The sequence below is a fragment of the Myxine glutinosa genome, chromosome 1 (genome assembly GCF_964187855.1).
Source record: "Myxine glutinosa chromosome 1, kmMyxGlut1.1, whole genome shotgun sequence".
In the NCBI taxonomy this organism is placed as follows: Eukaryota; Metazoa; Chordata; class Myxini; order Myxiniformes; family Myxinidae; genus Myxine; species Myxine glutinosa.
Window position 1 is genome coordinate 292,510,401 of NC_136261.1, and position 22,893 is coordinate 292,533,293.

The 22,893-nt window shown below is 42.2% G+C and overlaps 1 protein-coding gene across 3 annotated transcripts in view; it reads left to right on the plus strand.

Annotated features, from left to right (window-relative positions):
• Positions 1 to 22,893, plus strand: part of LOC137438937 (plexin-A1) — a 583,415-nt gene that overhangs the window by 234,805 nt on the left and 325,717 nt on the right. For all 3 annotated transcript variants that reach the window (XM_068134429.2, XM_068134443.2, XM_068134436.2), the window contains exons 6-7: positions 19,293 to 19,393; positions 21,335 to 21,458. In XM_068134429.2, coding sequence (XP_067990530.2) covers positions 19,293 to 19,393; positions 21,335 to 21,458 — 225 coding nt within the window. The remainder of the gene's footprint in view (positions 1 to 19,292; positions 19,394 to 21,334; positions 21,459 to 22,893) is intronic.

Genomic DNA, 22,893 nt, shown 5'->3' on the forward strand with positions numbered 1-22,893 from the left:
TTCCAATGGCGTATAATCATACTTGGGACTTGCGTGAAATTTGGAGAAATTTCAAACAATTTGCACTTTATTTTTAGGAACAGTCCAAATATTAAGGGTCGAGTCTGGATTTATCGAACCCTTCACAAATCAGAAGCACATCTCTTAACAACCAATCCCAGTTCTTAGTTGTGGGTGTGATGGTGCCCATCTCTTAACAACCAATCCCAGTTCTTAGTTGTGCTTGGGTGTGATGGTGCCCATCTCTTAACAACCAATCCCAGTTCTTAGTTGTGGGTGTGATGGTGCCCATCTCTTAACAACCAATCCCAGTTCTTAGTTGTGTGTGGGTGTGATAGTGCCCATCTCTTAACAACCAATCCCAGTTTCGACGACCGATTGAACGTCGACGTCTGGGACTGTTCAGGCGTCATGCCTCAGTTGTTGCTGTGTTACCTATCCTCGCAAGGAAGGGGGGGGGGGGGAGCATAACTTTACTGCTATATGCAGATGGCGAGACCTAGTATCACCTATGGTGACGAAAAACATTTTTTCAGATGTCGATCATAATTATAGTCATGAGTTTCTGGATGCTCGAGATAAGGCAGATTGAATATTTATGTGCTATACTTCTTCCAAAAGCTGGATCTTTTTTCCCCCCCTTTTTGTCTTTTAATTGGTGAATTGTCGAGTTTGATGGGCTGGTAAGATTGTCTGGAGATATACGCATTCACCCCCGAGCTGTGCACCTTGGGTTTGAATCTCGATCCAGCTATAAACTGTCATCTTGGGGTTTCGCAAAACAGGGCAATGCATCATTCTGTGCACCTTCCATCTGATGGATGTTAATCAAGAAGAGCCACCTGCCAGCACTGTGTGTCGATGGACGTTAAAGATCCCAGTGTCTTTCGTGCAGAGCAGATGAGTTTTTCTTGGCACTCTGAACAAATCACAAATTATTGTCTTCGCCCACTGCCAGGAAGGCAACGGCAAACCACCCAGCATAACCCTTTGTCAGAAGACTAGCTTCTAATACACCAGTGCACTGTAAAAGTCTGGTGAACTGATAATGATGATGATGTTGAAGCATGAAGATTTTTTTGTTCCAGATAACAGTCAATATTATTTTAAGAGGGCTATGCATGGTAAGTTTAAAAATAAATGCCATTTTATTTGTTAATTACTTTGATTGTATCTTTGCACATGCAAGCAAGCCGAATTATTTCATTATTTTCAGCTTTATAGTTACTTCAATCCCCATTGGAAAGTTTTTGTTCAATATGTGATTATACTTGTACAAAGAGCATACTGGAGGCCTAGTTTAATTAATTACCCTCGCCAGAGGAGAGGGTATTGCATTTGAGTCCGTTTGTCTGTTTGTTTGTCCATACAGACTAAATATGATTTTCTCTGCAACCGTTGGTCCGATTGACAGGAAATTTTCACCATAGGTGCAAATCCACCTATGTAATTTTTAATGATAATTATGACGTCATATGTCACGTTGTTCGGCCGTCATCGTGGAAAAACCGAAAAGCTTTGCACCTCTATATCTCCGAAAGTGCTGAATAGAAAAAATTGAGACGTGACTCGTTGTAAAGAACTCTCCATGGGGAATAAAATATGTTAATGATGATGTCATAGGTCCCTCCATTATGACGTCATAATTTGACAAGTACAAAACTTCATCCGATCAAGATGAAATTTATTGAGCATCATGTCGGCATAAATTGGTGGAGGAAAACAAAAATGCTGACGTCATCGGTCTCGTTGTTCGGCCGCCATTTTGGAAAAACTGAAAAAAATTGCACCTCTATATCTGCGAAAGCACTGCATCGAAAAAATTGAGACATGGTGCATTGTAAAGAACTCTCCATGTGGAATAACATCTGTTAATGATGATGTAATAGGTGCCTTCATTATGACGTCATAATTCGACAAGTACAAAACTCCATCCGATCAAGATGAAATTTCTTGAGCATAATCTAGGGAAATTGGTGGAGAAAAAAATAATGATTACGTCATCGGCACGTGGTTCGGCCTCCATATTTGTTTTAACATAAAAGCCTTAAAAACCACTGAAAACACATCCTGCCAAGGGTCTGCAATCTCTGATTGCTCTTTCTTGTTTCACCTGTGAACGTGTCCTTAAAGACTGTTTGATATTTGAGCCAATTCCTATATCTATATGATTTCTTCTAATTGCACGTGACCTCCAAAGCAATGGCTGTGATCAAGTTTTTCTGACAATATGGAAAGCATCAGGAAAGGACAACAATTTGAACGTTTGTTTGAACATGGGAAGCAATCTGATAAATTACCAGATTCCTCTCGGACTTACTGCGAACAGAGGATTGTCTAACAGTTTCAGAGATGTTCCAAATACAATCTAGCAAAAAACAAACACCAAAAGGGAAAAGGTCATCCTTTTTCAACTTGACAGCAAAGTACATCCCAACACAAGCTGCAAACTGTGAGCAGCAACACTAATTTTCATCCACATCCACTATTTTCACCACAAGATAAGTCGAGACACATAGAGAAGCTTGATGACAAGAGGACAACAGGTTTACAAACGAAGAGATGATCAATGGGGAACAAAGACATCCAACATAAATGTAAGAGTGGATGAATGGTGGAAATTAAAGTTTACTGGGGAGAAGGGGTGCCGAGAGGGGGGGGGGGGGGGGATGGGGGTAACCACCCCAGGGCCCAAACCTTAATAGGGGCCCGTAATTATTACCCTGCGCTTGTGAAGCGAAAAGCAGGGTTAAACATTCGGTTGCGTACGTGCAACGTACATGTGGCGTACGTGCGTGTCTGAATTTCTGAAATTCATTTTCTTGGCTACCCTTGGTGCGATTGACACGAAATTTTACCATAGGAGCCTGTATAAAAAAATTTATTCAGAATTATGACGTCATAGGTCACGTGGTATGGACGCCATCTTGGAAAACGTTAACTTCTATAGCTCCAAAACAGCTCAATGGAAAAAAATGAAACAAGGCTCATTGTGAAGTACTCCCCATGTAGAGTAAGATATGTCAATGATGATGTCATTGGTGCCTTCATTATGACATTATAATTCAACGCGATTATCATTATGTAAATTGTTTTGCCACAGTAGCTTATTTTACAAGGGAGGGTGTTACTGTTAAAAAACATTTATTTGAAGGGGACACGAATGAAGGGGGCTCGAGACACTATTGCTCCAGGGTCCATTCTAGCTCTCGGCATCGCTGCTTGGGAGTGAGGATGAGGGCTCTCGGGACTGCACCTCTTCCAATGGTTGCGTGGATAAGTAAACTGGGTGGGTGGTTTTAAAGCCGATGCTTATAGAGGGACAGAGTGAGGTGAGTATGTGATTTTCCTTCATTTAAAGGTATGCTCCAGGTAGCTGAGCAACAACTTATTTTTCCAGACTGGAAGAGATGGATGCTGAAACAGCCTGCCTCGCACATGTGTGGTTCATATGTGTGGTTCTGTTCTGCACAAGGTGGAGTCATCCACAAAATTTTTCGAAGTGTTATCCAGACAACCGATTGGTCATTTATGTAAACCAAGATTAATGTCATTCCCAAAATGCTTCTTTGCAAGATAGCTGCCCAGCAGGCATTAATGAAGGGCAGTCTGAAGGGAATGAATGATCTGAAGGAGTTCTGCATGTCTGAAAGGACACACAGTAAGGGAGGCTATCTGTAGCCAAATGGAGTGTGGATGGTTCAAGAGTGAGAAACTGCATTTGATAACTCTGCAGAACAACGGCCATAGTGATAATGGTAAAATATTGACAAAGAAGAAACTGTTCTGTATTGTACCAAAGGTTGAAGGCTGTTTGTAAGCCTTTTGTCACCCACAAGCCAAACAGCCTCGGACAGCACTCAATCAATAGCACTGAGAAGGAACGGAACAGCTCTGTCCCAAATATGGGATCAGTATTCCACGATTGCGTGAGCTTGGGATTTATAAAGCATCAGAAGCTAAGAAGAGATAAAATACTTCTTAACCCAGAAAAGCTGTCTTTCTGTCTGAGATGACTTCTTTTATACAGTTAAGTTGCTGGTGCACCGAGTTAAGGTTTGAGTAATGCGTAAAGATGTTCGAAAGATTATGGTGAAGGATCGGGTGCAGTTTTATGGAACGTCAATACCATAGTAGAGTTGTTAAATTGCTGAATGTAGATGCTGTTAAATATGAGAAGAGTGTAGATGTATGAATGCAGCAAGGAGGGTCCCAACTTCCATCTGCGACATAAAGTCAGGAGCCAACAAGACAGTGTAGTGGCCTCAGATGTGATCCACAGAGTAGCTTCCAAGAAAAGAACACTACTTGAGATTATATACCAGCTGCAGGGATAGTACACAAGTATGCGGCCTTTAACTATCTGGTGGCAGGTCTATGGTGTGCCGACTCCTTCGGTACCCTCTGAAAAGTCAAGGTGTCTAAAGTTCATTCACTAGGCCGAGGCTATATAGGAGCACACAAAGAACTACACACAGTCCTCCAGCCCTCACAAATCTACCCCAGGATGCATGTTCTTCCAATATCCTCCTTGTTAAACTTCTGAAATCCAGGCTGACTGCAAACCTCAACTCTTTTATTCCTCGCTTTTCCACAACTATGGAATCACTTTCTACAGGCTGTTCTGTCTCACTCTTCCCTCTTGTCTTCAAGCAAGCTTTTTACTGCCATATCTCATCATCCCCAATTCTGATCGATTACCTTCATTACCCCCTATTAACCTTTCCTAACCCAAACATCTTCCTTGCTAGTTTCAACGTGTATACCCCTCCCACCTTTCCTCTTTTCCTCTCGTTCATTCCCTTGAGGTTTGTCCCACTCTCAGTTCTACCTTGCTCTTCCCACGGGCCTCATTCCCATAAAGAAAGAAAAGTGACGACTCACTGATTGCCCTTGTGAAAGAGTCCTTTATGGTCGTCGTTGTGATGACAGAAGAGCCGAAAGACATTTGTCAGGCATCTCTGTACAGGTCTCATCGTGATATGAAATGTTCTGTATATATCCTTCTCACTCACGATCCTACTTTGAAAAACATATTCACAATGGCTGGCACGATGAATGGATGAACAAGAAAGCAGAAGCTTATTCTTTATATGAAAGGATTTAAAAACAGAGTGATGCAGATGCCTTTCTCAACGATGAGAATATTGAGAGACAAGAGCTGGAGACACATAACACAGGAAAGTTGTTTAATTGTGGGTTATACGCATTCCTAGTCTCTGGGAAGTCGGTCGGTGTCGGGAGACAAGATAAACAATGGATATTCTCAATTAAAATTTTCACAAGAGTATGCTTATCACTGTGGGGTACAGCTACATTCCAAGCCTTAGCCTTTCATCAAAGCAAAGGAGCTGACGAAGGTGTTGCTCGAAAAATGTCAGCCACACCACGCTTCCTATGACGGTGGGAAACGTGTTCTTATCAACTTCTTGTTAAGATAGATGAAATTAATCCGAGAATGTGAGAGATATCTTCTGGAAAATAATCAAACTTGCATTATTTTCACCCTGTTGTCCCTCTCTGTACATTGTGGAGTGTGCTATACAAGTTTCAAATATCCTCCATGTAGAATAATGGATAAAATAAAAAATCCTGTTGCAGGATTAAAAACATGATTTGATAAAATCCTTTGTTTACTTGTGGATCGCTTTCCGAACCAAAGCTTTGCTAACAAATACAATGTAGATCACGTTTTTGCAGAACTTTATATGAATGAGCTTTAGGAGTTTTTAAATTTCTGTTTGCCAAGGATTTTCACAATAAAAGAAGTAAACTGTAAAAGGGTGATTAAAATAACCAGCACAGCACTCGGTAGAGAGCATACCTCTACCAGGCTGAACAGTTTACATTTTGTATCCCACTGATAGGCCGGATCTGGATTTGGACCTGAACCAAAATCTAATCGGCTTGTGCTTGTCACCTACCCAACTAACTCATCCACCAATTTTTTTCATAATCCGTGCACAACATTTTTTTTTTTTTTTTTTGCATCATACAGTCACGTGAAAAAGTATCACCCCATGTAAAGTTTTGACTTTTTCAACATATTTCAACATACAGCTATTTAATCTTCATTTCAACAATATTGATAGATAAAGGTGATATAATATAACAAATGTCATGAAACATTTACATTTTGTAGTCCATTGTATAATTTAAATAATCATAAATGCAAATTTCGCATGTGGAAAAAGTAAGTACACCCTTGGCTCTAATAGGTGGTATTGCCCCCTTTGGCAGAAACAACCTCAAGTAGGCGTTTCATATAACTGTCTACCAGTCTCTGACATCGACTGGGAGAAATTTTTGCCCAATCCTCCATGCAGAATTCTTTCAGCTGTGCGATGTTTGAGGGGTTTCTTGCATGCACAGCTCGTTTCAAATTCCCCCACAACATCTCGATGGGATTTAGATCCGGGCTTTGACTTGGCCGTTCCAGAACCCTACATTTCTTTCTTTTCAGCCATTCCTTGGTGGATTTACTGGTATGCTTAAGGTCATTGTCATGTTGCAAGGTCCACCTTCGGTTGAGCTTCAACTTTCCAACAGATGGCCTCACATTATCCTCAAGCACCCTCTGGTACAATGAAGAATTCATAGTGGATTATATGATGGTGAGCTGCCCAGGCCCTGATGCAGCAAAGCTGCCCCAAAGCATAATATTTCCACCACCATGCTTTACAGTTGGTATCAGGTTCTTGTGGTCAAATGCTGTCTTTGGTTTTCGGCAAACATGTCTTCTGGTACTGTGGCCAAATAGCTCTACCTTTGACTCATCTGTCCAGAGCACATTGTTCCAGAAGTGCTGGTCTTTGCCTCTGGTGTTCATTGGCAAACTTTAGTCTTGCCCTGATGTTCTTTCTGGACAGCAAAGGTTTCGTCCTGGCACACCTCCCATGTCGATCAAATTTGTGCAGTCTCTTTCTAATGGTAGACTCGTGCACTTTGACATCAACAGTGGCAAGAGATACCTGTAGGTCCCGTGATAACATTCTGGTGTTCTTCAAGACTTCTTTCAGCATCTTGCGGTCTGCTCTCGGGCTGAACTTGCTGGGGCGGCCTGGCCTGAACCAGTTGGCAGTTGTTTGGAATCGTCTCCACTTGTAGATGATCTTCCGGACAGTCGAATGATTGATTTCAAATTGTTTGGAGGTCTTTTTAAATCCCTTCCCAGACTCGTAGGCATCTATAACCTTCTTTCCGAAGGCCTCAGGGAGCTCTTTTGATCTTGGCATGGTGACGCCGCACACTTCAACAACAAAGAGCAAACCAAACTAAATGTCTGAGGTTTTAATGAAACAGGTTCCTCCAAAATCCTCTCTAACGATGTTCTAATCATTTGCACCTGAGCTGGTGCACCTGATTATAATTTTAGGTATTTGAAGTAGCGATAAATGTAGGGGTGTACTTACTTTTTCCACATGCGAAATTTGCATTTATGATTATTTAAATTATACAATGGACTACAAAATGTAAATGTTTCATGATATTTGTTATATTATATCACCTTTATCTGTCAATATTGTTGAAATGAAGATCAAATAGCTGTATGTTGAAATATGTTGAAAAAGTCAAAACTTTACATGGGGTGTACTTACTTTTTCACGTGACTGTACGAGTCGTATATCGTTTTTTTACATGGTTTTTTTTACATCATGTATATATCATCACGTATACATATATATATATATATATATATATATATATATATATATATATATATATATATATACTACTGTGTTCAAAAAGTATCCGACCTTTATTTTTCGTGCGTAAAAAAGAAGAAGTTAGGGAGGCGTTGATTTGGTGCACGTATGTAGGCGATCCTAATGCGCACGCGTGAATTTTTTCCCACCTGCAGAAGCTGTCATTCGACGGCAGACCGCCGATGAGTGAGGACATGTAAGTGAGCGCCGTCGGATTTTCGTTTTTGACAAAATGACGGAACAACGTGAACAACACTACTGCATCAAATTTTGTGTAAAGCTTGGCGATTCCCAAGTGGAAACGATCCGCAAGATTCAACACCGTTCATTCCATTATGAAGGAGGATTTGGGCTTCAGGAGAATCTCAGCGAAGTTCGTACCAAAGCTGCTAACGATTGAGCAGAAGCAACTCCGTTTGGAGATCGCACAGGACATGCTGGAGACTGTGAACAGCGATCCCAGCTTCCTCAACACAGTGATCACTGGCGATGAGTCCTGCGTTTATGGGTACGACCTAGAAACCAAGTTGCAGTCATCACAATGGAAGCATCCAACATCCCCGAGGCCAAAAAACACAAAATTTGATGCAGTAGCGTTGTTCAGGTTTTCCGTCATTTTGTCAAAAACGAAAATCCGACGGTGCTCACCTACATGTCCTCACTCATCGGCGGTCTGCCGTCGAATGACAGCTTCTGCAGGTGGGAAAAAATTCACGCTGTGCGCATTAGGATCGCCTACCTACGTGCACCAATCAACGCCTCCCTAGCTTCTTTTTTTCACGCACGAAAAATAAAGGTCGGATACTTTTTGAACACACTATGTATATATATATATATATATATATATATATATATATATATATATATATATATATATATATATATATATATATATATATATGTATATATATATATATATATATATATATGTATATATAATATATATATATATATATATATATATGTATATATATATATATATATATATATATATATATATATATATCTGTGCAGTGTCTGTCTTGTGTTGTCTTGTCACTGAACTACTCCCTCAAACTTTTGTGAAATCGTACCAAACTTCTGGTATGCACCTATCTCTCCCGTGGGTATGTCCTCAGGCTATTTAAAAAAAAAATCCTATTTTTTTACTTTTTATTTTGGAATTTGTTTTGAATTTTTTTTTTTTTTTTACTTAAGTCTTCAACTTCAATTGTTTATAAAATGTAATATGACGTATATTACAAATACATTTGTGCAAAATAATTGTTTGAATTATGATTGGTGTAAACCATGACAACACAGCAACTCAGGTGCAGTCATTTATCTATATATCTATATATCTGGGCAGTGTCTGTGTTGTCATTGAACTACTCTCTGAAACTTTTGTTTCCGTGGTTGTGAAGTGTTTTTTATAACGTGGTGGTGGTTTGAATCACGTGCTGGTGAGGTGTTTTGAATTATGTGGTGGTGAGATGTTTTAAATTAGGTGGGGGTGAGGTGTTTTAAATGACGTGGTGGTGAGGTGTTTTTAATTATGTGGTGGTGAGGTGTTTTGAATTATGTGGTGGTGAGGTGTTTTAAATTACGTGGTGGTGAGGTGTTTTGAATTATGTGATGGTGAGGAATTTAAAATTACTTGGTGGTGAGATGTTTTAAATTAGGTGGTGGTGAGGTGTTTTAAATTACTTGGTGGTGAGGTCTTTTGAATTATGTGGTGGTGAGGTGTTTCAAATTACTTGGTCGTGAGATGTTTTAATTTAGGTGGGGGTGAGGTGTTTTAAATTATGTGGTGGTGAGGTGTTTTGAATTACGTGGTGGTGAGGTGTTTTGAATTACGTGGTGGTGAGGTGTCTTGAATTACGTGGTGGTGAAGTGTAATCATTCCAAACTTCCAGCCTGCACCTACCCCTCCCATATGTATATGCTGAGGGATTCTTTTTTGAATTTATATATATATTTCAATCTAAATTGCTTATTAAAAAGCAATATCACAAACACTACAAATAAATTTGTGCAAAATAATTGTTTGTATTATGATTGGTGTAAATCATGATAACACAGCAACTCAGGTACAGTCATTACCCTCAGCTAAAACAAGCCCGTTCCTCTGTAACGACGCGTGGTGAGGCGAGCGTAGCGAGCCGAGCCAAGCTAGTATATATATATATATATATATATATATATATATATATATATATATATATATATATATATATATATATATATATATATATATTGTTACAGATCGCGGATTAAGATGTTAGTTACCGAGCGGTTTGGTATTGCCGCGACCGTTACAGGATCCCTGACTCACCCGATTCACCCAGAACTTTGGCCGTATCGCACCACAGCTGCTCAATGAGGGAAAAGACAAAAACGACGCAATGCAAGAGGAAAAGGAATAAAACGAGAAGACGTACAGACGAGTAATGGGGTTTATTATTTACACACACAAGCAAAAAGAAAGCAGTCACGTTTATTTACAAGCACATAAGACGCAGGTGACACAGGGAAAATACTAGCTTACCTACAGACTTAATTAAATACCCAGGGACAGAACAAACAAAACAAACTCACGTATACAAGAAGGATGGAATGGAATGAATGTTGGAAGGAGGAATGGGAAGGTTCAGCTGGGGCAGATGGTTCGGGCTTGATCCCGCACGGGACGTCGGCTGGACCTCGACGGCCACCGATGCCACCGCTATTTGGTCCCCGCGGGGTAACGGGTTGAAGCTGCCTGGTGGAGTCAACGCTGCCTCTCTGGCTCAGCTCAGGGCGCGTCTGCCGTCTCTGGCGCAACTGCTGGCAATGGCCCTTGGCACCTTCTCTCTCTTGGCCCTGGTGTCTCCTCACCATTGACAACTCAACGCAACCAACGCAACCACTGACCCCTCGACGCCACCACTTCTCACCACCGACTTCTTACCACCGCAACCAACGCAACCACTGACCCTCCTCTGGCAACCGACTCAGACCAACTCTCTACTCACTTCCGTTTGCGCCTTTTATAGCGCCTCCAGCGATTACGCCGCCGGCGTTTTGGACACGCCCATCGGGGTGCTCACCTCGGCCCTGGTTGGTCGCGCGACCCTCGGGCTCCGCCCTGGATGACGACGGGTGGGCACGCCCCTCCTCCCCGCTATGACGAGGTGGAGACACGCCTTTCTTCCCCCAACCCTGCCTCATGGTCAATGGCGGATGAAGGGAAAACCGCCCAACATGCAGTTGGCAATGCGAATTGCAATTGACGGAAAGGGGGGAATGGAAGTGTTGGGAGTGGGAATGAAGGGAATCTATCTCTTTCACTGGTGCAATGGAGTATTTCAATTAATGGAAGACACAGCCTTACACTAATACACATAATAAGGATATAACTGTCAAAAAAGATATATCGTGTCCTGCATGTATGTTTTATGGACTAACTACGGGAACGCCCTTTGACCTTTATACAACCACAAACGGAGGGAGGAGGGGTGATATTTTACAACAACCTTTTACAACAACATTTTACCACAACAATAAAATTAAAAAAACATTCTCATATCCACAACAATATATATATATATATATATATATATATATATATATATATATACATATATATATATTTACTGTTGGACCCCGCTATTCATGGTTCCGCTCTTCGCGGGTTCCACATATTCGCGGTTGATAAAATGCGACCTGTTTCTCTATTGACATATATCTCTATTCGCGTTTTTTTCTGGTGCTAAAAAAAAAATTCACGACCCGCTAGCTTCACACATTTATAAACCCCATCTTTCACCAGCCATGCATCAAGCAGCTGGGCGTACATACGCTAAAAAAAAATTATATGAGCCGCGAGCATGACCTGCTTATACTGTACAGTACACTACCGTACATTCACTGCTGTGTGCTTTGCGTTTTCATGGCTTTCGCGGCCGCAAATTTTAGCCACACTATAAGCGAGCTTCACAAGATATTCCACCAGATGTGTAAACAAGTCAACTCCATGAATTATAGAATGCAAATGCTTCATTAAATCGATTACAGTTTGCAATTTACGGTAAAGCATCAACAGAGATCTTAGACAATGAAAACGCTTCAGGAGATGTTCCATCAGCTACGAAAACATGTCAACCCTGCAAATTATAGAATGCAAATGCTTCATTAAATCTATTATTGAAATTTGCAGATAGGCTCAATGCGGCATCATCCAATAACATCCCCCACAAACAATGGGCAGAGTACCTCCCGCAACTACCCACAATGCTCACAATCCTACATATGCAGACTGTGTCCTTGATTTCAATCATTGTTCTCATCCCATTGCTTTGAACTGTTTTTTTTGACTCTCGCTCTGCTCATCGTTCAATCATGGCTCCCAAGCGCAAGACCAGTGCTGGAAATGTGTCGACTACCAAGAGGCAGAAGAAAGTGATGAGCCTGAGCCAGAAAGTGGAGCTGCTCGACCGGCTTTCGAGAGGAGAGAGTGTGGCCTCTGTGGGCAGGCATTATGGCATCAACGAATCCACCTTTCGCTACATACGGAAGAAGGAGAAGGCGATTCGTGACAGTATTTCAGCAAGCGCTATATCGAGTACTAAGGTGGTCACCCATGTCCGGGATGTCCACATGCAAAGGATGGAGAAGGCTCTCAGCATATGGATCGAGGACAACGTGCAGAAAAGTATGCCTTTAAGTGGACCTCTCATTTGCGCAATGGCCAAATGGGTTTACGATCATCTGTCTGGCGCAGGTAGTGCCAGCATGAGTGATGCACCGAGCGATGATGGTACAAGCAACACGACTTCATTCACTGCAAGCAGGGGGTGGTTCCATCATTTCAAGGAGCGGTATGGTCTCAAAAATGTGAAGGTCACAGGGGAGCGTGCCTCCATGGACCACGAGTTGGCAAAAGTGTTCCCTGCTCAACCTGCGAGGCTGATCGAAGAGAAGGGATACCTCCCAGAGCAGGTCTTCAATGCTGAGAAGACCGGACTCTTCTGGAAAAAGATGCCCACGAGAACTTTCATCTCCAAGCGCAAGGAGACAGCATCGGGATTCAAGGCTGCCAAGGACCGGTATTTCTTCTCCTCTATGCAAACGCAAAAGTGGACTTCTTGCTGAAACCCATGATGTTGTACCGTTCCCTGAACCCACGTGCTCTCAAGGGCAAGAACAAGTAAACTCTGCCCGTGATTTGGAGGGCCACCGGGAAAGCCTGGGTGACGGCAGCAATCTTCCTGGACTGGTTCCATAATTGTTTCATCCCTCAGGTGGAAAGGTACATGGTGGAGAAAAAACTTGTGTTCAAGGTTTTCTTGCTCCTGGACAATGCTCCTGGCCACCCCGCGGACCTGGACGTGGCTCACCTGAACGTCGAGGTGATCTTCCTGCCACCCAATAGCCGCCCAACCTGCCACCACTCAACCAAGGTGTGATTTCAACATTGAAAACGTATTACACCGGTCGCACCTTTCGCCGCATTTTGGATGCAATGGAGTCCAACCCAGGGCTCACCGTCGGGCAGTGTTTGAAGGATTTCAACATTGCCCACTGCATCGGTGCCACCAAGGAGTTGCTGGATGAGGTGAGAGCCTCCACCATCATTGTGTGCTTGCACAACCTGTGGCCACAGGCAGTCAGAAACTTTACTGGCTTTCCTGATAACATGGAGGAGAGGCATGTGATTGTTGAGTTGGCACGGCAGTTGGGAGGGGAAGGATTTCATGACATGCAGCCTGAGGAGTAGGAGGATCTCATTGCCTCACATGGCGACAACCTCACCTAGGAGGAGTTGGAGGCCATTATAACGGTTTCCGAGGAGGAGGAGGCGGGCAGTGATGAGGAAGAGGTGCCAAGGTCGAACCCCACAGTCCAGTTCCTGGGCGAGTTGCTGCATGGCATGTGGGCGCTTGTCGACAAGTTGGAAGATGCTGACCCAATCATGGAGAGGTACCTCTTGGATGATTTGCTTCTCCCTGACAAAGAGCTGCATCGAAACCTGCGGCAATCTGCCAGCCAGCTCTCCATTACCCATTTCTTTAGCCCTGCTCCCTCCATCTCAACACCACCAGCACCCTCTCCTGCCACCTTTTCAGTGTCCCCACCAGCTTCCTCAACAACACCCACAACTGCTCCCTCTCCTGCCTCTCCCTCAGTGCACGACATTGCAGGACTATCATTTGGGTCATCCTCAGAGTTCGAGGAATTCATGGGATTTTAATTCATCACCATCATTATTTGAAAGTTGCGTGCGTTTGTAAAATAAAAAATTTAAATGGTACATGATGGCGTTGTGGTTTTTTTAGTGGTACGTGTTTTTTGTGTTTTTTTTTGTTTTTTTTAGTATGACCAAACACACACCTCCATGGGTATTCAGGTCGTTTCTATGTGTATTGTTATTGTATGCTACATGGCTCTCAAGGCGCTAATTACATTATTTATATTATGGCCATAATTGTGATAAAGACGTCCATTATCGTGATCTAGGTTTTTCCATTATCGCCCAGGCCTAACGTGTGTGTGTGTGTGTACTGTGTGTATGTATATATATATATATATATATATATATATATATATATATATATATATATATATATATATATATTAGGGTGGTCCTCAAATGTACACCAAAAAATAAAATTGGACTTTTTTCAGGTGCTTGTTGCTAAAATTGTTCCTTATTGTGAAATAATGAAATGTGCTAAAGATGGTTTCTATACGACTTTATTTACTACTGTCACACATGGGTTGAAAATTACAATGTTTCAGTATCGACACACAAAATTGTTTTTAATAAACTAACACTCAGATGTAATCCCAAATCAGTAAGAATGTATGACAATCATCATAAACACACAGAGTAAGAGCCCTCCAGATCATTGATTCCTCATTAATAAGTTCTGTGGTAAATTATTTCCTCCTTATCTTCTTTGCGTCGGGGAACTGATGGCGATGCCACTCAACAACTTGCAACAGGTACTGGCGCTGCTGTTCATCCTTTATCAAGACTTGATTGTAGTCCTGTATTAATGTTACACCACGTTCTGCAAAGTCATTGACAGTGGCAATACCGCATAAGACTTGCTGTGATGACTGAAATGATGGGTCATCGGCCCACTCACCAGGGTCCTTTTCTAGGAAGTCAGTATTGACTTTGAATGCAGTAAAAATTCGCAGTGAGGCAGAAGTAACAAAATCTGCAACAGTCTTGGCAGCGATGGCTTCTCTTACTGTAAGATCCACATGTACCCGTGGTTGAGGATTCTCTTGGCATTCTTCTTTAAGAGCAGCTACTATCATTCGCTTGATATCAAGCTCAACACTATCGTCAAACAGAGCAAGTCCTGCCAGTTCTTCGCTGAGGTACCACAAGTGATTGGAAAGCTTTTTGCTGGTGGCTTCGGCAATCACTGAATCAGGATAGAAAATGAGTGCTTTTAAGAGAGCTAGGTCTCCAGCGGGAGCACCAATGGCAGATGGAGCGGTGAACCAGGCATTGGTATACACTGCTCCAACAAATGCTGTAAAACGCTTTATGCCAGTGAGTTCCTTTGGGGTCAGTCGAAACTGATCACGGAACAAGTAGATCTTGATTCCATAAATCACACGGGCCATCCATCTTGCCCGATGCATGGCTCCTGGCTGCATGAACCTGAATCCTCTCGGAGGACGCTCACCAAACAGAATAATAGTCAACTCAAGAAGTTCACGGTAGTCATCTCGTAGTTGGCCCGATTCCAGTTTCTGGATGCAGAATGAAACGACATCTTCTTTGCAACTTAAAAATACACCTGAAACTACAGAGTCCAGGTCATCAGGCATCATTGGCTTAAACTTGCTTTGGTCAATGGAATTCCAGTTTGACTGGAAACGCTTGAAGACAGCCATCTCAGGTCCTTTTGATGGACCAAGAAATGATTTGAATGCTGCAATTGCTGCCTCTACCACTAGTTCCAGAATGTGATGCCGGCATGCAAAATGTAATAGTGGTCGTCCAAGCTTTTGCTGCAAAATAGTGCATGCACTAAGTGCTGAACCAGTGTTGCTGGCTGTCGTGTCAAAGCTCATACCTGCCACCATGTCTTGCAAATGCCATTCTTCGAGGCATTGCATAACAGCAGCAGCTGTTGCTAGTCCAGTTCCTGCTGGCAGCTTTGGCACACCAAGAAGCTTTCCAGTTCCTTGTGGGTCACTGACAATGACAGGAAGCCGATCAACTTTTTTAGTCCCATCGTCTGGAAGGAGCTTGCCATCCCAATGAACCACCAGACTTGTGTTTGGAGCATAGGATGCCTGGATGTCACCTGCAATTGTCTTCCGTTGGATCCGCCTGGATTTCCTGATCGATGTGCGGTTGATGGCCAACTGAAGGGTCGTGTCCCAGAGCAGAGGCTGCTGCTGACAAGATGTGAACAGCTGATCGATCGCTAACCTTGGTGCGTTCGAGAGCTGCTGTTAGGTCCGGTGTAACAATGCTACTTGCACGCTTTCGGCTCTGCCTCTTTGAAGCAGATAGAACAGCAGAGTCGTCATGATCACTGGCTTCAGCACTGCTGTCTGTTGATGATGCTAGCTCAAGAGTCTCCTCTCGGGCTGCTTGCTTCTCTTTTTCATGCTGCTCTCTTTCAGTCAACACCTTGTCGCGTTGATGTGTCCGCTCCACTTTTCCTGCTAGCACCTTGTCAACACCAACCATAAAGCCCCGTCGACCTGGCTCCCGTTGTGCCTTAAGGAATTCACGGTCCTCTGGTATTTTGATCAGACCAAGGACATCAACATGAGCAATGTCAAATAAGTCACGTAGACCGGTTTGAAATTGCTCTTCTTTCTTATCTGAAGGACAGATCGCCGGCTCTTTCCTTTCAGGATGGATCTGTATTGTTCTACTTTTCTCTCTAGTTTTGCAATGATTTTCCGCTCATCTGCAGTGGGGATCTGTGCTTTCTCCCAGATGCATAATGTCTCACGAACAACAGTTGTTGCGGCACTGCTTATGTCCAATTTCTCAGCATGATGTAGCTTAAAGTATCGCTGCAGAATCTCTTGCCAAGATGGGAGCCGAGTTTCTGGTAGTTTTTCAATATGGCAGCCTATCAGCCACACATGGTTCTTTTTTCTGGTTGCTCTTCTTGAAGTACTTGCACTCGCCATGATAACTGAAACAAACCGAAATAATTTCTGTATGGTGCTGATTAGCAGATTAGCAGGGGCCATGTGACAGTGGTAAAAGTTTTCAAAATGAAATGAAATTTTACCCAATTTGTTCTCTCTACAGGTGTAATAAAAAAATGGAAAAGCACTTTAGAAAAGTTAATGTTTACATTTGAGGACCACCCTATATATATATATATATATATATATACATATATATATATATATATATATATATATATATATATATATATATATATATATATATATATATATATAATCATATATAGCGATGATGGTACAAGCAACATATATATAATCACATATATATAAGTCATATATATAATCACGCTATATATCGGTTTTGGCCCCATATCTCAATAGTGAAGAATCACATTTAAAAAATAATTGGAGTATTCAGATCCTCATTCAGATATTTCACCAAACTTGAATCGATTTGTCCTTGTCACACACCCAAACAAGCCACCAAGTTTTGGCCGAATCAGTCCATACCCCTTTGAGTTAGCCTGCACGCAGACAGACAAACAGACAGGGGTGAAAAATAACCTCGGTCCACCTTCAGTTGCGGACGTAACTAAAAGCATGGAATGAATATATTGCTGTCTTTGCTCCCAGGATCACCTGTTGTGCTCGCATTTCTCAATTTGCTGTTGCTAATTAGTTGGCATGGACCTCAGCACAGGACGCTTGCACCAATATCTTTGCTACTCCAAATTTTTAGTTCCTTAAAAAAATCTTTCATTTTTGGTCTCTACTTCCATGATGAGCACATTACTCCACACTCGCCATCCTTGGCTCTAGGTTCTTTTGTGAAGCTTTTATATCCTATTTTCTCATCACCAGTAAAACATAATATTTGTAGTTCACAGAGGAAGGCATCAAATCACACAAAAGTGATTGGGAATATTTTGCAATGAAGGCTTTACAACTCTTGAGATATTGATTTCCTCGGTATGGTTCTGCCATGAAATACTGTCGTTGTGAGGCAACATGTAAAAGGTTGATTCGATCATGTTTTTCAGCTACAGCCAATTCATTTGAACTGTGTCTGTCTTATGACCTGTGAAGTCTGGAATTCACAAGAAGAATACAATAGATGTTTGAGATGGAGATAAATGGGTTGGGCTGAGATCGGGGCAGTGTGGAGCAGTGTTTGCCAATGTTCACAGGATCGGCAGCGACAGAGTAAATAGAGGCCTGCATTGAGTGCAGCGACAACCACGGAATTGCTGCGATTTGCACATCAAGGGGGTCTCAGATGCAATAAGTAAACGTCGTGCACAATCCATCAGCGGTGCACCCACACTGGACAGGAATGTTAAGGAGGAAGAAAGTGAGTTTATGAAGTTCTTCACACGTTGGGATTTCCACGGCTCCGGCAAAATGGATGCTCATGTCTCGAGAGTCAAGGGCTCTTGTTCAGGCAGCTGAAAATAGAGTAAGGAGCCGAATAGGTTGAGGTTATATGGAGAATATATGAGCAGGAAAGTTGGGCTTTAACTCTTCACACTAGATTTGAACCCATGACTGGAGGTTCTCAGGTGCAGCCTTCACACAAGTGTGGTTTATGGCGATTGACGAGGAAGGTGTTATCAATGGATGTTTCCTCAATGCTGCTAAGAGGTCAAATGTAATTGTTGGCAAGTCAGTGTTACTCAGTTATGTCCTTCTCTTCAAATTTTACTCCCATATTTTCACCTTTCATTGTGGCAACATTGAGTAAGTTCTTCAGTAAACTAGAGCTTCCAGGGAAGCAGAACTCAACTGAACTGACTGGACAACTTTAAAGTAGATCAGTTGTCTGTACTAGATTTTTGATCAAAATCCATGAATATTTGTGGACGTTAAAGTCTTAACGTCGTTTCGGAGCTGAAAATAATATGGCGGCCTATGGCGGCCATTTTGTGACGGATCGGGTTGGAATACAATAGCAACCTACCTTGTGTGGTCATGGTTAAACATTCTAAGTTTGATCAAAATCTGTTAATATTTGTGGACGCTAGAGTGTTAACGTCGTTTTCATGACCAAAAACAAAATGGTCGCCTAAGTCTGCCATTTTTCAACGGATCGGGCTGAAATGTAATACCAACCTGCTCCTTGGGGTAAGGATGGTGCATGTCAAGTTTGATCAGAATCGGTTGATATTTGTGGACGCTGGAGTGTTAACGTCGAAAAGTTAGCGGACGACAGACGATGACGACAGACGACAGACGCCGGAGGATTCAGTATGTGATGAACTCAACTGGACGGTAGTCCAGTTGAGTTAAAAAAAAAAAAAAGGAAGTCTAAAGCTGTACATGGAAGATCCATGTCCTGTTCTACATTGTTTGTGGAATTGGATTACTCATTATCTATAACCATATTTATCTACCTCTTCATGTATCTTCCTTCATCATATCCTTCTTTTTTGTATTTTATCTCAGGTGGTACGAATACCCGTAGAGCGATGTAGGCAATTTGACAGCTGCTCGACTTGCATTGGTGCTGGAGATCCACACTGTGGCTGGTGTGTGCTGCATGCCAGGTGGGTATTTTGTTGGCCACTCACCTTGAAAATCACTGTGTCATTAGGTGTAAAGATGCATAGCATCTTTGTGTCGTTTTAGTAGTTAAGCATCAAACATCAATCCTGGAACTTAGGCTAAGCATCATCGACCCTGGATTTTCTGCCACAGCTGTGTACGACTTAGGCCAGAATCCGTATCATTCCAATCCCATGCATTTCCGTCCATTCCTACAAGCCATCATAAACCTATTTTTATATATATATATATATATATATATTGTATCCATAGTCGAGGGTCGTATAAGAGCTAGTATTAGTACACTGAACGGATCAGGATGCAATAGGACCAACAGCAGAGTTGGAGGCCAAGATGGAGGCAGACTTGGACAAACAATGGGACAAACCTCACTTGATGTAAACAAAACATTTTCTGGGAGATTTTCCGGATCACCGAAGACATAAAAGCTAATTTCTCATCGATTTAACATTGCAGAAAAATGCCATTTAATTGTCCTAGGTTTTAGTAACGGGGATCATTTTGAAGGTGCAGCTCCAATTTTCTCATATATCACCCTAGTATTACAAAGCACTCCTACATAATTAACCTCTACCGTAATTAAGGTGCAGCTAGTAGGGGAGTAGTTTCAGTCAAGGCTTTTAACGGATATGCTGTCATGTCCTGAGCATCTCGATACAATGCACCCATGTTCCAATGCCCTTGATTATACCATGTGAATTTTCACCTGTGTTGGAGAACACGTCATTAGTTTTAGAGGCAAAAGAATCCTAATTACGTGAATTCAGTTGTTCACTTTAACTTAGGGTTGAACGTAATTGTCCAGGGTTGTGACCTTCCATTCATGTCTCGCAGAAATGAGCACGATGCCAGTAGGATTGTGGTGTCGATCCTTACCTAAAGCAACATTGAGATGGTTTCATCCCGTGAATTGTAATAAGCAGCACTCCAACTCCCTTCTCCCCTCCCCCTCCCAAAGCCACTGGTATTACCGACATCCCACAGGAACAATGATGGCTGTGAAGAAATTAAATTACACTCGTAGCTTATTCCTTCAAATCCGCGTTCTTCATGTCAAAATTGTCTGTTTTTATCAATCCATTTCTCTGTCTCTGCTCGTGCAATTGTCGAGGAGGACCACACACGGAGGACGAATCAAAAAAAAATTTCCAGTGGCTCTTCGGCAAATGTTGCCGATGAATTATTGATGCCCTTACAAAGGGTAGGGGTTCGCCTGACAAATGACAGGGTTCGAGTCGGGCGATTCGGGTCGAATCCACTCCACGCCTCATTCATAATGAATTGAGGTCAGACACTCTCAATCGTCGAGACCATCGTGCTTAATTCCCATCCTGCACTCCAGAATGGAGCTCGGCAATTGAAAACCATGTTTCTACACGAGCATAACAATGAAAGGCTTTGTTAAAAACAAGGATTCCGTGATACCTCGTAAATGGTGACATAAAGGAGCGAATTTTTTTTTTTTTTGCACCATTGCATCTGTGACGCGACTCGACAGGTGTTTGTAACTAACTGTCTGCCTCCTTCTTCACGCGATTCCAGATTTCCATTTGCACAGAACACAAAAGCACAACGTCTTTTAGATGGCCCTTAGTATCGAATAAACCGAATCCTTTGCTGTCATCGGAATGCAGTTGTGAGCTTGTGAACTGTCAAAAAGCAAAGATCAAAAAAGTACTTACCAACGTTGAGAGATATTTTCTCCTTTTCGAATTTGTTGCACATCCCACACATTAACGTTTTTCAAAGAAGCAGTAACTGTTAGAATGAAGGTGTTCCGTAAGCTGCAGTATGCGGACACTTCTTGCAACAATTATGATTTATTGCTGCTCTGAAGGTGGACTCAGTAACTTTGAATTTTCACTTGAAGTTAAGAGTCAACCCCAACCACGTTTCCTCACTCATCTTTCAAATCCCTTCAGATGTTGCCGCAGAGATGAGTGCCCATTGGCTGGCGAGCCAGGCCGCTTCTCGGACGCACCTGGCCGTTGTGTGAAGCTACAAGCCTCACCCACAGCCCTCTCTGTCTCGTCATCTCAACAGCAGGTTGTGAACCTACGTCGCCTCAGGGCATCATGATATCCGGGTTACTTTTATATACGACACGTGGTTAGAAAAAAGTCTCTGGGATCTTTTTATACAGTACTTCGTTTTCTTCGATTCACAAATATCATTTAAATTATTTCTGGTTATTTTCTGAACTGCTTTTTGCAGTTAGTATTTACAAGGAAATAGTAATGCCGAAGCTTTCACAGAATGAAACATATTTCTTTTGTACCGGATTGTGATTTGGTTTTAATGTTTCGACAAAACGTTGTCAACCATTGAAACAGGCGCCCGCGGAACTACGTAACTTCCGGTTAGTGCACCCTTCGCGACAAAAGTCACGTGATTGGATACGTTGAAAACAAACCACAAAAGGGCACGTGTTCCCGCTTACTTCCGGTAGTCTCGCCCTCACCTACTGACATTAAAAAAGTTGCTTGGACGTAATATGTAGACCAGGTCTGTTAGGATGGCCTAGAGTTATAAGCGCACTCACCTGTGAGCTGTCTATCCTGGGTTTGAATCCAGACCCAGTTTTAAACCGACAACCTGGTGTTTCATTGTGTGTGCTGTCCCCCGGATGGACATTAAATGGGCGTCAGATTTGCTCACATTTGTTGGTGGATGTTAAAGATCCCATGGTGTCCTTCATGAAGAGTAGGCGAGCCATCACCGGCACCATGGCCAAATTCCAAATTGCTGCCCTAACCAGCAGAGGGCATTACATTCGTGGCACAGCCATACTCTCAGCCGATGCTACCCTGCAGCATTGTGTCACATACAAACAAAGAAGATGAAGCTGTGATTCTGGGTTTTGGGAGTTTCACCAGAATGTGGTTGATGGTGCACCCTGCAGAAACCTGGGAAGGGAGGGGTAGAGGAAGAGGGAGAGGGAGAGGGAGAGGGAGAGGGAGAGAGAGAGAGAGAGAGACTGACTGTTTCTTCCTTTTATTACAAGAGTACAAAAAATCAGTTATGTTCAGTCACAAGGAAACAAAACACAATAAAATGGTCTCAAGGAAAAGTTATTTTCAAATCATCATCATCAAGTGTGCATATGACATCATTAAAAACCCACTTTTCTTTAAAACATGTTAAATTCTTGTTCATTTTAAAAAACCGGTACTCTAGCTTTAGTCTTGCATTTACAAGAGCCTTAAAGGTGAGCAGTACATCATATGACGAGTCAGAAGCGTTTCCCATTTTTTTCTTCCTGGATTTGTAAATTGCAAACTTGGCCTGACCAATTAAAAAATTCATTAAAACCACATTTCTAAGGGAAGACGGTCCTAAAACACCATAAATAAAAACATTGTGATTGAAGAGGGAACCAAGCTTCACAAAGTGTTCCTGAAGGAATGTAAAAAGAGGTTGCAATCGTTCACACTCCAGGTATATATGCGGTAGGGTTTCAATGGATGCACAGAAAGGGCAT